General features: G+C 38.7%; 1 protein-coding gene across 16 annotated transcripts in view; it reads right to left on the bottom strand.

Moving 5' to 3' along the window:
- ACACA (acetyl-CoA carboxylase alpha) overlaps positions 1 to 16,724 on the bottom strand; it is a 330,564-nt gene that overhangs the window by 115,428 nt on the left and 198,412 nt on the right. For 14 of the 16 annotated variants that reach the window (XM_005583932.5, XM_005583930.5, XM_045376108.3 and 11 more), the window contains 5 exons: positions 10,421 to 10,444; positions 7,626 to 7,769; positions 6,752 to 6,848; positions 5,732 to 5,839; positions 17 to 73 (listed from right to left, as the gene is read on the bottom strand). In XM_005583932.5, the coding sequence (XP_005583989.1) occupies positions 17 to 73; positions 5,732 to 5,839; positions 6,752 to 6,848; positions 7,626 to 7,769; positions 10,421 to 10,444 (430 nt within the window). The remainder of the gene's footprint in view (positions 1 to 16; positions 74 to 5,731; positions 5,840 to 6,751; positions 6,849 to 7,625; positions 7,770 to 10,420; positions 10,445 to 16,724) is intronic. The other 2 variants (XM_005583933.5, XM_045376109.3) reach the window with 1 other exon arrangement.

The raw sequence follows: 16,724 nt of genomic DNA, 5'->3' as shown, positions 1-16,724 counted from the left end.
ATTCACATGTCAATACCTTTTGTGCAACCAGGAAAGTAAGGCGCCGGATCCCATGGTCAACTAGGGTAGCTTTCTAGGAGCAAAAACATGTAAAACAGAAAATAGATGAGATTTCCATTCATTCTAAATTTTATCCCATTCATTCCTCGTAAGGCTTTGGTGGAGTTAAACATCCTTTTTGAAAACCTTTATTTTAGCTTAGTACCTTCAAACTTGAAAGTGAACAAATTTCAACCTGGCTCCTAGGACTAAGTCTTATGAAATAAATTTTATATTGATTTGGACAAAACTGAAAGAGAACTTTGTGGAGAAGAAAGGGTCATATGAAGTCAATTAAATTACCTCAGAACTGATTTACATAAAGGCAGGCCACGACACAATTTCTGCTTACAGAAATCATACTGTTGGGCATGTATTCAAATGTAAACATTAATATTGATAAAGAAGCTAAATGAAATAAGGTAGAGAGAAAAGGACTTTCCATAAAACATAAATCACAGGTCCTAAACTGTTTAGATTGTAGGTATTACCTACCGTCAGATACAGCATCCCTAGAATTCAACCTAACAAATTGTAACCTTTCAGTTTTGACACACCAGTCCCCCTTACCTTACATGAAGGCATTTTTTTAAAAAGGTTCCTTTTAAAATTGTTAAAAGCAACATTTAATAGGCCTTTAAATTTAGGAATTATTCATATCTCCACTAGGCATAGGCAACTAGTATATCAGAAATCAACAGAAGGCTGGGTGTCTTGGCTCACGCCTGTAATCCCAACACTTTGTGAGGCCAGTGGGGCAGATCACTTGAGGCCAGGAGTTTGAGACCAGCCTGGCCAACATGGCAAAACCCTGTTTCTACTAAAAATAGAAAAAATGAGCCAAGTGTGGTGGCACGTTCCTGTAATCCCAACTACTTGAGAGAATGAGGCATTAGAATTGTTTGAACCAAGGAGGCAGAGGTTGCCGAGATTACGTCACTGTCCTCCAGCCTGGGATGCAGAGTGAGACTGCCTCAAAACAAAGAAGTCAACAGACACCAGTAGTTTCAAGATGGCCACTTATATGAGTCTTGGGCCTCCGGACCTAAGCCTTCCCCTTCCCTATACTGTTCACTTGCTTCAAAAGGCAGGGACAAAGATACAAATTAATGAATTAAGTAAAATACATGGGTTTAGAGGTCCCTAACAAAGAAGGATTATAACAACAAGTAGAAAAGCAACCCCACCAGTTGAATGACCTGAGAAAACATATGAATAGTACAAATAGAAAACTAATGTGGACTTTCACAGCCTACATCCAGACTTTCGTCTGACCACATTTCTTGCTATAACTCTAACCAAGAGATATGTTTATATGCCAATTCTTAACATTCATGATATTATATTTTTTAATCCAAATTGTCTTCCCCTTATAAGGAAGCACATTCTTGGGTTACTTCTTTCAGTTTCTTCAATTCTGCCATGGCATTGCTGAGTAATAAAATAATTTTATTAACAGCATAAACAAAAGATAACTGGAAAAATTAATTTTCTATAAGCAAATAATAAAATAATAAATTATCAGGCCAAATATAAATACATTTTGGTTTAACTGCTTTAAAAAATTATTTGTACTGCCATCATACTCCTTGCTGTAAATAACCAAGTATTGACACTACAATATGAAAAAAATGTGTCAAAAGAAAGGGGGGGTTTCTCAGTGTGGCCAGGAACAGAAATACTTCTTCTGACATCAACAAAGATTCCACTACAGTCAAGTCCTTCAAAGACAAGCATCAATAGCTATGTTCTGGCAAGGGAAGAAAATAACTTTAATAATGCCATGATTTAAAATCAAAATTGTTATTGCTTTTAAAATTCCACAAGTGGCTGACAATAACAGCAGAGCAACAGGATTCTGATTACATTGTAATAATGCGGGTCTCACAGCAAGTCCACAGCTATTACCCAGCGATTAGGCGTCAGCACCTGGAGAAACTCCATTTACACTGACTGCTTCAATCTCCTCCACAAGTCATTTACAAATATATGATCCTAATTTCTATGAGAGAAAAAAAGACATGCTGGGACTAGAAGATTATTTGGACAATTTGGATCAACCTATTTGATAGTTTAATGTGTGCTTTAAAAAAAAAACTTTTTTTAAACTGCTAGAAGCATGATCATGAAGTGAAAAACAAAACTAGTTGCCACTTCATGTTTTTCTTAAATTGCTTTTCTTTCCTTTTCTTTCATATATATATATATATATATATATACACACATACATACACACACACACACACACACATATTTTAACAAGGAGATGAAAATGCCAAATGTCCCTGGATAAGCACAGTACCTGATGCAGTAAATAGCTTCTCTATGCTTAAAGTGTCAACACAGTCTACCCTTACCATTCTAAATAGCGTTAGGCAAAGACATTGGATTTTTCTGTGCCTTAGTTTCCACATCTAGTCAAGGAAAAGGGTAATTTCTTATTTCTCATTAATGTTACAAACATATGTAGTGAATATGAAGAAAATACTTTTTTTTTTTTTTTAATTGAGACGGAGTCTCGCTGTGTCACCAGGCTGGAGTGCAGTGGTGCAATCTTGGCTCACAGCAAGCTCTGCCCCCAGGTTCAAGCGATTCTCTTGCCTCAGCCTCCCGAGTAGCTGGGACTACAGGCACTTGCCACCATGCCTGGCTAATTTTTGTATTTAGTACTAGAGATGGGGTTTCACCATATTGGCCAGGCTGGTCTTGAACTCCTGACCTTGTGATCCACCCACCTCGGCCTCCCAAAGTGCTAGGATTACAGGCATGAGCCACTGCGCCTGGCTGAAAATGTCTTTGTAGATCAACATGTGCTGATAAATATGACACTTAGATTTGAGGGCAACAACAAATGGCAAGTTGTAGTCAAATTATGGAAAAATACTCAAACATGGGCAACTAGTGCCTCAAAACCTAGAAAGATACTTTCATAGATTATTTCATGAAGCAGCAGCAGCAGCCACATATAACATTAAGACTCTTCCAGGTCGGGCGCAGTGGCTCACGCCTGTAATCCCAGCACTTTGCAAGGCCGAGGCAGGCAGATCACCTGAGGTCGGGAGTTCGAGAACAGCCTGATCAACATGCAGAAACCCCATCTCTACTAAAATACAAAAATTAGCTGGGTGTGGTGGCACATGTCTATAATCCCAGTTACTCAGGAGGCTGAGGCAGGAGAATCACTTGAACCCAGGAGGCGGGGGTTGCTGTGAGCTGAGGTCACACCATTGCACTCCAGCCTGGGCAACAAGAGTGAAATTCTGTCTAAAAAAAAAAGGACTCTTCCAGCAAAGATTACCTTGATCACTGGCTTTAGGTTAATTTTATGTGGTCACTGGTCAAGGGCAAGAAGGAAGGTAAATTTCTGTCTATAGAAAAAGCCCCAGGCATGTCCCCTACTTTCACGTCTCTGGAAGCACCTTTTCCTCCTATTGGCCACTGCAATCCCACAGTTAGTTTAAGTGCCACAACAGTATCATGGAATAAGTACTAAGACTTATAGTCATCACAAATTTACCATTTTTTCCCCTAGATATCTACCATTAGCATTACATGATGTGAATGCCAATGGTACGAATTGTCTACACCACTGAATTATATTTTGAAAACATCTACTGAGTTCTTTCTCTGTAACAAGACCATGGGTTAAGTGCTGTCTACTCCAAGAGAACACATGGGTCTTGCCATCAAGGGCAGTTTAAGATGACACTTTGCCATCTATCACATATCATAATGAAATATAACTGTAGATTATTGTTTTAAGCATGCCTATCCTATCCCCTCAACTAGACTATAAGCATCTTCAGGGCAAAGAAGGTATTACTTACTATTACCTAGATCTGTGCTCCCTACACCTGGCATCAAATCCTTAAGTTCTAGTATTTGCTCTATCACCTTCCAGCTGGTGACCTAGGGGTTTTAATTTCTTTGAGCTCCAGCTTTTGCCCATGTGTACAACTGGAATAATTCCTGACTTATCTAACCCCATGGAATTGTGGTAAGATGCAAATAAAAAATTTAGGTAGAATTTTTTTTATAAATAAAAACATATTGCTATGTTGCCAAGGCTAGTCTCGAACTTCTGGACTCAAGCGGTCCTCCTCTCTCAGCCTCCCAAAGTGCTGGGATTACAGGTGTGAGCCACCGTGCCTGGCTGGCATTATTATTGCTAATAAATGTATGCTGACCAATTAGGAATTCAAAGGAAGAACATACATTTTAGTTAGGGCTACTCAGAAGTCCTCATTGAAGAGGTGAAATTTGGGACAATTCTTAAGACAAGCGGGATTTAGAAAGAAAGGTGAAAGAAAACTTTCTAGGTAAGAGGAAGTCAAAGAAGTACAGTAAATGAGGCATATTAGACAATGAACAAAGGTCTTTTCACAAAATAGCAAAGGCTACATGTTAGTCTCTCAATAGGCTGATGATGTTGAAGCTAAAGTTAAGGAGGTATTCGGAAGGTCAAAGAGAATCACTGTTAAGTGGGAAAATAACATGGTCAGAGCACATTTGGGACATTTAATTTTGTGATGGTGAGCAGAATGGAAACTCTTTGGAGGGAGAAAGTGAAGGAAGATAAGTAGATCAAAAGTAACCCTGCTGCGGTGTCTCAGGTGTAAGATAGCAAGGGTTTGAATTAGGGATGGCAGTGGGAATTTAAAAACTGGAAAGAAGAAAAAGAGAAAGGGTAAAAAAGACTGCAAAGAAAAACTAGCAGACCTTGGTGACTGACCAGATACAAATAAATATGTACAGATTGTGGGTAGAAGGGTAGAATGAAGGAATGTCAAGGATAAAGTCAATGACTTCTGAATGATTGGGAGTGAAAGGTATGGTGAGTTGTGAGGTTTTTTGTTTTGTTTTATGAGGGGACTGGAAAGGGATGAGAAGAGGAGAAGGACAATGATGGAAAATGACATTTAGACTATGGAGTTTGATGTCAACAGGAGATATCCAAGTGACATAAAATTGAAAGGAGGGTAGGTGTATAACTGATATTTTCTTTTTTTTTTTTTTTTTTTTTGAGACGGAGTCTGGCTCTATTGCCCAGGCTGGAGTGCAGTGGCTGGATCTCAGCTCACTGCAAGCCCCGCCTCCCGGGTTCACGCCATTCTCCTGCCTCAGCCTCCCGAGTAGCTGGGAGTACAGGCGCCCGCCACCTCGCCCGGCTAATTTTTTTTGTATTTTAGTAGAGACGGGGTTTCACCGTGTTAGCCAGGATGGTCTCGATCTCCTGAACTCGTGATCCGCCCGTCTCGGCCTCCCAAAGTGCTGGGATTACAGGCTTGAGCCACCGCGCCCGGCTATAACTGATATTTTCAAAGGAGGGGAGGGGAAGACACAGAAGGGACCTGAGGGGAGTTTGGGCTTAGACATGTGGAAAGTTACCAAAGGAAAATACTCAGTAAGTGATTCGAAGTTCAAGACTGGAGCTCTCGGAGAGATTTAGCAACATAACTTCCCTTAAAAACATTTTAAATATTTGAGGTCTATGTCTGTTGACACACAAAGATATTCATTATATATTATTAAGTTACTTTGGGATTTTATCCCTAAAGGCAGAACTAGCCATAGTTCTGAGAGTTATGATAAAAGACATAGCCATAAACTAGCAAGTGATAAAAGGATAGCTAATGATACACAGTCAGTAGGAAAGGGGCCATCATGAGCTTCCACCCAATCGAGAACTTACATTTTGCTGGGTAAATTCTCTGAACATAGCTGCCAGCCTGTCATCCTCAATATCACAGTCGGTCTTGATAGCCACATTGAGAATGTGAATTGGTTCATCCCTGGGAACCTGTAACTCAAGAATACAAGCCAAAGAAATTATGAGGCTGGCCAATACAGATGCAGGTAGAAGTTATAATATTTGGTAGAATACCTGAAAACCAGATACACCCCACAGAATATTTTGGTTTGCCCAGCAGTAGGAATGAGCAAATTGAAACCACTGTCCAACAGCCACAGAGAGATTAAATAAAGTAAAGCATGTAACTTTTAAAAGATAAGGCAGCAGAGGCATTAGCAACAGGTGGCCCAAACTTTACTTGGTATGAAGTTGAAGATCACTATGTCTCACCTTTTTTACTAGTAAAATGGGGGTGAAACTATTTGCCACATCTCTTCACAGAATGTGAAGGAAAATGAGTGAAATAAGCCATCTGGACATATTCCCACATAATATATTTCCTTATAATTTATCAAACAATGGAAGTATCAAATCACGAAAAAATAACATCATAGAGGAAGAATAATTTATCTACTGATAAGTAAAAAGAAATGATTTAATAAAAAGACAAAGTTTTAAACAAAATGCCTATTTTTTTTCCTGTAATCTAAAGTCCTCCATTCTCTGAGGACTATGATTGCACCATTAAGCAAAAATATAAGCCATGGCCGAATAAGAATTCCAGCAACCAAAGCCCAAATCCTTAAAACAACATTCAGAGATTCAGAGGCAGCTGCAATGGACATAGCTGAGCCCATTCTATACTATGGACTCCAAAATTAATATAGTTTTTTTTAAAGTTAGGATTTATATTCCACCTGTTTCCAGAAAATACTTTGGTGAGGCATACAAAATTAAATACTATAAAGTGGGGTAAAATGATGAACTCTTTCCAATAATAGTTCAAAGTCAGAAAGATAGTATACAGTACAAGTCCCATGTCTGAGGGAACAAAGCAGTCTCCCAAAAGGGACATTATACCTTATCTTCATCATAAAGAGACGTGTGACCTGCCTCAGGGAATGTGGGACTCTGGGGTGGGGAGTCAGAGAAGCAGCTCATCACTTCATCAAAGATCCTAAAAAATACAAGAGAAACACCCACCATGAAACCCAAGTGGCAGGAAACTAACACTACCATTGCCAGCTGAGTCTAAAAGAATACTCTATCTTAGCCTGGGCTCAATAGTTAACTGAATAGAATCACCAGTGGCTAGAGGTGACATGCAAAATTTCACCAAGTGGCAGAAATTAGGAGGATGGATTGTTTAAACTTTAATAAACCATATATATTTTTTCTTTTTTAGAAAGAATGATCTAAAGCTTTTTTGTTTTGTTTTGTTTTCCTCATATGTAAGATATGAGCACTGCTGTCATCATCAGTCTTAAAGTAACAGAAAGTGCCTGGAACTGGAGTAGTGACAGTCCAATGTAATTACCCCTCCCCCTAGGGTAATGCATCAGTATACATCAAGAGATAGATGCTGAATGCATTTAATCAAAAGATGTATCGTCTCTTGTGGGGCTCACTCTAGTGTTATGTTTAATTTCTCCTGACATTTCACTCATCACAGAGCAGACAGCTTCTTCTGTTAGCTCCTCAGGAAAAGATGGTTTTCGTTTGTTTCTTTTTTTCTGACCAGGCTCATACTACAAGTAGAGGCTTGTAGAAACTGAATGAGAGGTAGAAATGCAAGGATATATACCTCTCTGAGAGCATATACAGCAAGGGTTACATCTTTTTAGCTGGCTCACGGCTATTCGGGAGACCTTTATTCATTTTGCAGAAAGCTGAGACCCCAAAACACACATGTCCATAGCTCCCCTTGTATAGACATAGTTCCACAATGTCTTACCTGACAAAATCTTCGAAAGTCCGAAAAGAGACCATTCCGCCCATCCGCTGACAAGGTGGAGTGAATGAGTTGTCCAACAGCACATCGCTGACACTAGCTACATGGGTCATGCCATAGTGGTTGAGGTTGGAGGAGAAGGACATTCTAAATGGTAATTCAATCATGTTCATTAGACAAGGAGGGTAGGAGCAAGGACTGGGAAAGTAACAGTAGGGAAAAGGAACTAGGACAAAACACTGAAGTAGGGTCAGGTTGCAGAGCAGATTTGGTTTTTTTACCCACTACGGATAAGGTTGTTTTGCTGGATTCATGTTAACCCTTTCTTTTGAATTTCCCCATATAAACTATATTTTCATCACTCCAAAATTTCTTCAAATAAAAAGCTAAGGACTGTTAGGAATTTCCAGGCAGTTTTAATACAATTACATTGTAAGATGTCCAATGAATGAATAGCACATAGGGGTTAAAAACCATCCTGCATCTTCCCCCTCCCTAAAGCATTCCCTCCTTTAAAAGGAAGTAAGCAAGCCAAGTGTGTTGTAACTATGCAATGCTTAAGGCATTTTGTTTTCTAGGAACTGTAATAGAGTAAGTATTCACAGATAAATAAAGAGATAGGTAGATATATGTATGTAAAACAACAATTATAATTAAGTCATCTGGAATGGTTTAGTAAATAATTATATAAAACATTAGGGTACAGAAACAGGTCACAGTCTATAAAAGGAAATTTACTGAGGAATTTACTTTTTCCTTTAATGGGCTGGTAGGGATAGTTACTGGGGTTACAGTTCTCCCTTTTTGAAAAGAGAGACATTTTTCAACCCCAAATTGCACGTTTTTCTTTTCATAGTTAAGCACTTCTATATCAAAACAAAAAAAATCTCCTTTGAAAGCCCTTAATAATTTCCAGCAACATACAAAAGGGCAGAGTATGGGTCTCAAAGTATGTGTAAGCATGACAAACAGCTGCTAAACAGAGATGCTTGAAGAGAACTGAACTGATTTGTTCAATCTAAAAACAATGAATCTCTATATTTCTTGTGCACCTTAACAGTACGTACTAATAAATAATACTGTAAAGTGTTTCTGAATGCTCAATCAGGACAGCCTGTTAGGAAGGACCAAGCTAAAGGATGCCTCCAAGACTTGCCTGACATGTTACCAGCATACTGATCTGAAGCAAGTTCAGGGCAAGGCAATGGCACTTGAATTTGGAGAACTGCCCCAAATATCTCCTTGAAGTACACCACCTGCAGTGTTGCAGGGGAAAGAGAGACGACAACGTGGACTTGATATCTGGGTACATACTGTACCCTATCGCAAATCATAATTATAAGGCAATGGAATTCTTTATAGGATGGGAGTGCTGCTCACACAGACTATAGAGACTGACACTCCAGGTTTTTATTCCTTTGGTGAGTGATGACTATGGAAAAGGTACATCATTTTTGACAGTACTCAGGAGTAGAAGACAAAGTGGGAGAGGAAACCATTGATACCATGAATGAAACAAACAAATGAAACACACATCAAGCAAGTCTTAAACATGGTGCTCACTAGAAACTGGGATTCAGAGTTGTATTACCACAGAAGTGCTATCATCCTCCTCTTTTCTAGGATCACCAGATATATTTACTAAAAGAGCAAGTTTGTGAGGCATTGTATCTTTTCTACCTGCTTGGCATTAGACAGGAAAGATAAAAGGGTTCCAGACCACATTTAAAGGGAACTCCCTCTGAAGAAGCTATGTTTGTGGCAACCATGGGGTTAAGTAGCTTTTTCACTCAACTGAACCCCATGGGAAATATCGACTATTCAGTTTCCCCTCACTGCTATGCTTGTGAACCAGGGCAGCTAAGGGCAGGCAGGAATGAGCCAAGCCCACTCACCAAGGGAAGATTACAAGACCAATTAAAAGCATTCCCTTTCCTCTCCACATCCAAATTGGGATCTAAAAGCTATGATTAGTTTTGATTACTTAATATTTTAAAGGGAGAAGGACAAAATAAATGCAAATCTATATTTCCACATGTAGCTGATTATCTGCAAAGACCGTGCCATCAACTTACTATTGCTTTTGCATTTTGTGGATTCAATTCCAATCAGAATTGCTATCCTCTCAAACTTGCATTGTGTTGCCTTGCTTGGTTCAAGAGACAGGAGAAACCCAAAATACTAAAATATCACTTATGTTATGTTAGCCTAGAAACCTCTACACAGGGCTAAACACATCAAAATTTAAATATACTTTTCCAATGTTAATCTTATTACAGGTCTGAAATAAAAACTGACTATCATTCTAACACTTTAACACTTTAGAAAATTAACTAACAAACTGATAAAACATGAGATCAGCTATTTCTGGATCTGTACTCCTCTAAAAGGAGAAGCAAATTAGAGAAACTAAAAATTGTAAAAATTGTGAATAATTTGCCAGGATAGGAGTAACCTTAAGGGTTTCTCCTCTGAAAGCCTCAAAGTACACAGAGAACTTAGCAAAAGAAGATGCTGCTAGCAAGGCTGAACATAAGGCAGACAGACCCCCTACCATATACAGCTAGATAGGAGTTTCTCCATACTGAGGCTTTTCAAGTAGTGCTTTTTGAACAGCTGAAGAAAAGCTGAAGACATGTTTTCCAAACAGAAAGAATAATTTAGTATGTCCAAAGGGGAGCTCAGGACTCCCTAGCAGACAACACATTATCATGTCAAGTGTTATTTTCTTCCTGGTTTCACTATTATAAGTTACATAAAGGTGCTTTTAATTGGAAAAGAAACTAAACATACGGTACCTGTTTAGCGTAGGGATGTTCCCTCTGTAATTAAACAACCACAGTTAGTTACTGATAGGTTAGTGAAAGCCATAATAAAAGAATTGTCAGAGCAGATACAGACCAGTCGTGAGGAGCTCCAGTTTGGCAGCTCTGGCATTCAGCAGACATAATTAAGTGCTCATTACCCTTCAACCCCCAGGATGCCTCCAAAGAGGCATGCTCCTAACCTACCCCACTACAGCAGCTGTTGATGGAAAGGGTCAAAATGTATTTACCATGGATTTTAAAAATAGCTCTATTACCAAAAAAAAAAAAAAAAATGCAGAGTGGTGGTAAAACACAGGCTAATGAAAATTAATTTAAGCTATATGATATGGTATATATCATATATATATGATATATATATAATAAGGTATATTAACTTAAGTTCCAACAAGAAATATAATTCTTCATGGGATTCTTAGAGACTCTTCTTTCTTGTTCCTATTACTGAAGGTGTAATAAGGAGGTCCAGAGAAGTTGATTCCATAGCTCCTCCTACCTTAATTGCTTTTCCAGGATATGTGACAGACCTACAAATTCTCCACCAAAGAAAAGTACCCAGGAATCTGGGTTCCCAGCTACCTGTTCTAAGTCTTTTTATCCATACTCTTCCTCCCATGAAGGAGAGCAGGGGGGAGGGTACTGTATTCTAGGAGCTTAAAAGAACTGAAAATCATGCAGAAAAGTAATGATAAATGATTCTATGATCAGAGCAGTATAAGTTGTTAAAATTAATTAATATTTTGTAATTAAATGAGTTTAGGGTCATAATGATTTTAAAAACTGCTGTTAGCTTAAAAACTCTAGGCCTTTCATAAATAAAACCTTACCTAAATTTGACTACCCTAGAACTTCCTTATAGAGAATGTGCCAAAATCACGAAAGAAAGACCACGATAAGAATAGGAAACTACAAGGCACATCTCCCACATTCTCTTTGGCCTTTGCCACCAACTCTTTTTAAAATATTTCTCCAACTGAAAAATAAACAAATAAAAACCTTTATTTTCAATGTTAAATGGGCAAAGTTATACTTACCACCTACAATTTAGGGGCATTGTAAGGGGGCTGATCGGTTGATATCTTAACCTTCTAACATTCTTTTATCAGCATTTAATCACTGTTGGGGTTTTCTAGCACACAGAGGACTTAATGGGCAGAACATGGTGGGTGGTGCTGATGATATGTGGGAAAGAAGATAGAGGGAGGAAAATGATGCACTTTCCATGGCAGTGGAAGGAGCAGAATAGACTGAGCAGGCCATATAAATAAAAAGCTGTGACATATCACTGCACACAAACTGTATACCTCATGTGATTTGTGAGTAGAAATGCTCTTTACATCAAACTTGTATCACAGAGTGAATTCATAAGGCAGCAAGAGCAACCTCCGAGTGCAGAAACCTGAACCTTTGCTGTTTGGATTCCTTGAGCCTCTCAGGAGAATGGGTTTTATTTTTACAAGAGATCCTTAGTTATAATGCACTTGGGCCTCATCAATACAGAAAAAGTATGCACAGGTTCTAGAACAGAGGGAGGTACAGCTGAACAGAATACTAACTGCAGATGCTAATGAGAATAGTCTTCCTTTTAAGATATAAAGGATGCTAAGGAAAGGGGCCACCTGCACAGTTTCTTACCATGAACCTCAGTTCAGAGAGAATTCTACAACCAAAGAAACCTCAGGTTCCATTCATCCAGGTTTCTAGAGTTTAGAAACCAGTATAATCTCTCTCAACTGTTAACAAATTTCCTAATCTAATAAAATAATCTAACTGCTTCTGTAGCTATATTCTAATCCCTTTGGGAGTCTTCACAGGATAAGGGCCACGTTTTCAGTAGAAAAAGGCCTGAATTGAAAAGAACAACAAAAAGCCAGGCTTTCTCCATCAGCAACTCTCAAGCTCCTACAGAGAGCCCCCTGCTGCTTTGTTATAAGAATTATGCACCATCTACACAGTATGGGGTAAAAAGTAAAAACTCCCAACATCTCTAATCTTTAAAGGAATGGTCCCAAATCAATCATGTAAGTAGGTTTAGAGCCAGCTTCTCCACTTTGGTAGAAGAAGAATCTGTGGGGATGTAAGGGAGATAAGCAAGGAAGGAAGGAAAGATAAACTGTCTATTAACAGGTAAATACTTAGTCATGTCCATAATGATCATTTACATGTTTTCTTTTTTTAAGAAATAGAGATAAGGTCCCACCATGTTACCCAGGCTAATCTTGAACTCCTGAGCTCAAGTGATCCTCCTACCTCAGCCTCCCGAAGTGCTAGGATTATAGGTGTGAGCCACCAAATCTGGCCACTACATATTTTTCATCCTATACAAGGGCTATATGGTCAATTTAAGAATATGACAAATGTGGCGTATCACACACCACTGTGATACACCACACTCTGTACCAAAAAAAAAAAAAAAAACAACAACAGAAAAAACCACACACACAACTAAGGGAGGAGATTGTATAGGAGTCAAATATTCCATTTCTGTAGCTGAAAATAAAATTTGTCACATTCCACTGCATACTCATCATGCAAAAATAGTTAAATTAGGCTGGGCGCAGTGGCTCATTCCTGTAATCCCAGCACTTTGGGAGACTGAGGTGGGTGGATCACTTGAGCCCAGGAGTTTAAGACCAGCCTGGGCAACATCTCCAAAATCCATCTCTACACACACACACACACACAAATACAAAAGTTAGCCAGGTGTGGTGGCACATAGTATGCCTGTAATCCCAGCTACTCAGAAGGCTGAGGTGGGAGGATTGCTTGAGCCAGGAGGCAGAGGTTGCAGTTAGCCAAGATCATGCCATTGCACTCCAGCCTGGGTGAAAAGTAAGATACTGTCTCAAAAAAAAAAAAAAAAAAAGTAAAATTGCTCAAAGGCAATCAAGAGTATTTTCAAATACATAAATGGGATATAAATTCACTTCTTATCATCTGCTGTTTGGGCTATTCAAAACACTTATTATAGTGAATCTTCATTTACAACATTTGATAAATATTAGAACTACTTTCTTTCTAGTAGATTAGCTCCATTTTACAGATATGATAACCAAAAAACAAAAGAGGATGCTTTCCAATGACATTATTCAATATGGTGTCATAAACCACAATCTAGACCTGGCATTTTCTCATCTCCGCCCTCCAAGTTAGCATTCCACATCAATATAGATTTTAGAGAAAGACAAGAGAAATCCTGTGAATTCTGAGGTTCCTGGCACTAAGTCACCTCTGATTTTATTGCTCTGCCTGCCCAGAATGGCTGGAGAGCCTGATTCAATATGAATGCAAAGTCGAGTTGCCGCCTGCTAGCTGAACCCTCTTTAATTTAAGGAACACTGACTTCTCTGGCAGCCACAAGTTCTGTGAGCCTTTTTACCACCCCTTCCAGCTGAATTTCATTTGGCTTGATTCTAGCTGGCCCTACATAAATCTTTTGTCATATAAAAATGCTCCTGATTCTTTTGCTTCCTAACTTGAAGAAGAAAAAAAAAGAGCCTATATGAAAATGATGGGGATGCATGCAAACAAGCAGTAGTTACATCAAGCTGTGACTGAAAGACAGTATAGGGCAACTCTTTTGAAATCAGGCAGCAAAGCAGAATCAGAAGAGGTCGGCTGAATAACCTACTAGCAGCCACTAACAGCAGTACCATAGGAGAAAGAGCAATTTGACTGGCTGTGACCAGTGGTGGTCTCTTTGCGTGACTATATTTCTGTAGGAAAATCCAAATCAAGAGCTGTAAAACACATCTGAACCATGTATTTCTACTGGCATCTCCCCCACCACCTCCTTGCAGTTCAGATGCCCTGATTCTGTTGCAGAGCTTTAGTTTACAATAAAATGATCATTGCTTCATTTATTTGCAGCCCCTCCAAAGCCCCTTCTTTGCTCTGCTGGAAGATTTTGCTCTTTCTGAAACAAGTACACCAACAGAGCTACAGCATATTACTGTTGCCTGCTGTATAATTAGCTACGAACCCACAGCACAAAACTACAGGGATTTACAGGTGTCCTGGATTCTGCTTTTCCTTCCCCCTGGACTCAGCTAGTCTTCCTTGACAAGAAGGGACCTTGGGCTACCCTAATGATATATTGAGAGTTTTAAACTCGACTCTCCAATATTACAAGTCTAGAGTGCCAAAATAACACAGCAGAGACTAGAAGCTGAGCCATGGATACAGGAAAGCACTTTGGTAAGCACTTAAGCCTGCTGAGAATCTTCTCTTCTGCCAGATACTTGCATCTTATCAGCAGACTACCCTGAATGAAGGAAGCAAGCATTGTAAGATTTCATGTATTTATAGCTCATTCTGGCTTGCTAACTACAAGGGCTCCCACTGCTGCTGGAAAAATGCTGCAAGCTGGATGACTTCCGAGTATCTCAGTACTATCCAAAGAAAGGTCTAATCTCTGAGTGTTAGATTATCAGAATTCTTGAGAATGGCAGTTGGCTACCAATTAGTCATATGGAAGGCTCCTGATTTCTAAACTTCCTTACGAATAAAAAGAAAGTCCAGAGGCCACCCACTGACAGCTGAACATTGAGGATGGATACCAAGCAGCCTAAATTCAGCCATGACCAAAACACATGCTATCAGGGGAAAACACAGCCGACCTCTTCTGGATGTAAGACATGAGAAAAGGGAAGTATTTGAATTAAAACATTATAACACAGAAGACCAAATTCACAAGTAGCAAATAGCAGAGAAGGTGCAATGGAATCCGACTTAAGCATGGATTTCCATCTACGAAACAGGTGGAAATAAACACCAATAGGTCCTCACCCATTATATATGTACAGAAACGTACAACAAAGTATACTTCCATCTCCTGCATCAAATGTGATGCTTCTTATTTGAATCACAGATTAAAGGTTAAAAAGATTAGTCATGTTCACTAGTGTATATTAATTATAAAAATCATTTGGAGTTTTAAATGGTGTACTCCCAGAATGTCATATTATATTATATAGAGACATATGCATAGGCACAATTTATGGGATAATATACTATACATATGTTTATATAAATATAGCTATATTTTAAAAGATCAAATACTGGTTGACTGAAGAATTTGTTTCCAGATTATTCTGAGGTACTTAATATGCCCAAAGCTTAGTGAAATCCTGAAGGTCAAATGATTTAATGAATTGTGCAAAATACAGACACTCAGGATGATGCTTCAGTGTAACAAGCTTTCCCATCTCCAGCACCAGTGAGTGATACTTAAGTTTCTGAATAGGAAAAAAGACAGACATATACAAAGCTTGGGCTCTAAACCCTACGACTCACCAGGGGAAGAAGGAGAAAAAGGAACATTGAATGATATAGTTTGAACTCCAGGGTTAATTCATGTAAAACTCACTAAAGGGCTGGGCTCACAGACGCTTCAATGAGAGAATTAGGTTCTAGAAGTCTGCATAATAACAAAATCCTCCCTTAGTATAGACCAGTTGCCCTGAATATTCCTGCACCACGAAAACAACTTGGGATAGTCACTTCTCTTTCAAGAACACAAGTCAGTTAAAACAATGACATATTAAAAAAAAAATAAAAAAACCCTCCCCTCAAAAAGAATCACATAGCCTTTAAATGCTAAGAAGGTAAAAAAGGAAACACATACAACATACACATGTTACATATACATATGTGTGTGTGTGTGTATATATATATTTCTAACTATGCTTAAATCAGAAAAATCTCTTTAGCTGCTCTTCAAGTGAAGGAAATTTTAGAAGTAAAGGGTAAATACAGACCAGGAGCTTCCCTGAGTGAAGCTCTAATAACTGGATCCTCTGGTTAATAAGACCTACAGATGCCAAATAAGTTGGAACTACAGTCCCCAGGAAAAATTTAGAAGTATTGGGTAGAAGATCAAAAAGGAGACGATATACCTCGACTGACGCACACCTAGCAAGAAGGATGAAACAGGAAGTCACACAGATTAGGAATAAACTATTCAGTCATCTGCTTTTTTAAAAAATTATGGATTACTAGAAAAAAAATAGTCAAATTATACCAAAAAAGAGTAACCACATGTCAAACAATGCAAAGTCCTATGATGAATTAAAACAAAAATAAAAATGTACCAACTATGTTACTACACAGCAACTGTTCAAGTGTGCTAAAAATGACTGTCTTCTCCCTTTTTAGAGGCTCCCCTAGTCATTTGCAATATATTTTGCCTACTTCTCCAAAAATCAAAATAGGTCCTAATAAGACACAGGTCTTTAATCCCAACAGTAACCAAGGGATTTTCCTGGGGGGGGCGGGG

The sequence above is a fragment of the Macaca fascicularis genome, chromosome 16 (assembly GCF_037993035.2).
Source record: "Macaca fascicularis isolate 582-1 chromosome 16, T2T-MFA8v1.1".
In the NCBI taxonomy this organism is placed as follows: Eukaryota; Metazoa; Chordata; class Mammalia; order Primates; family Cercopithecidae; genus Macaca; species Macaca fascicularis.
This window is presented reverse-complemented; position numbering and strand designations above follow the sequence as displayed.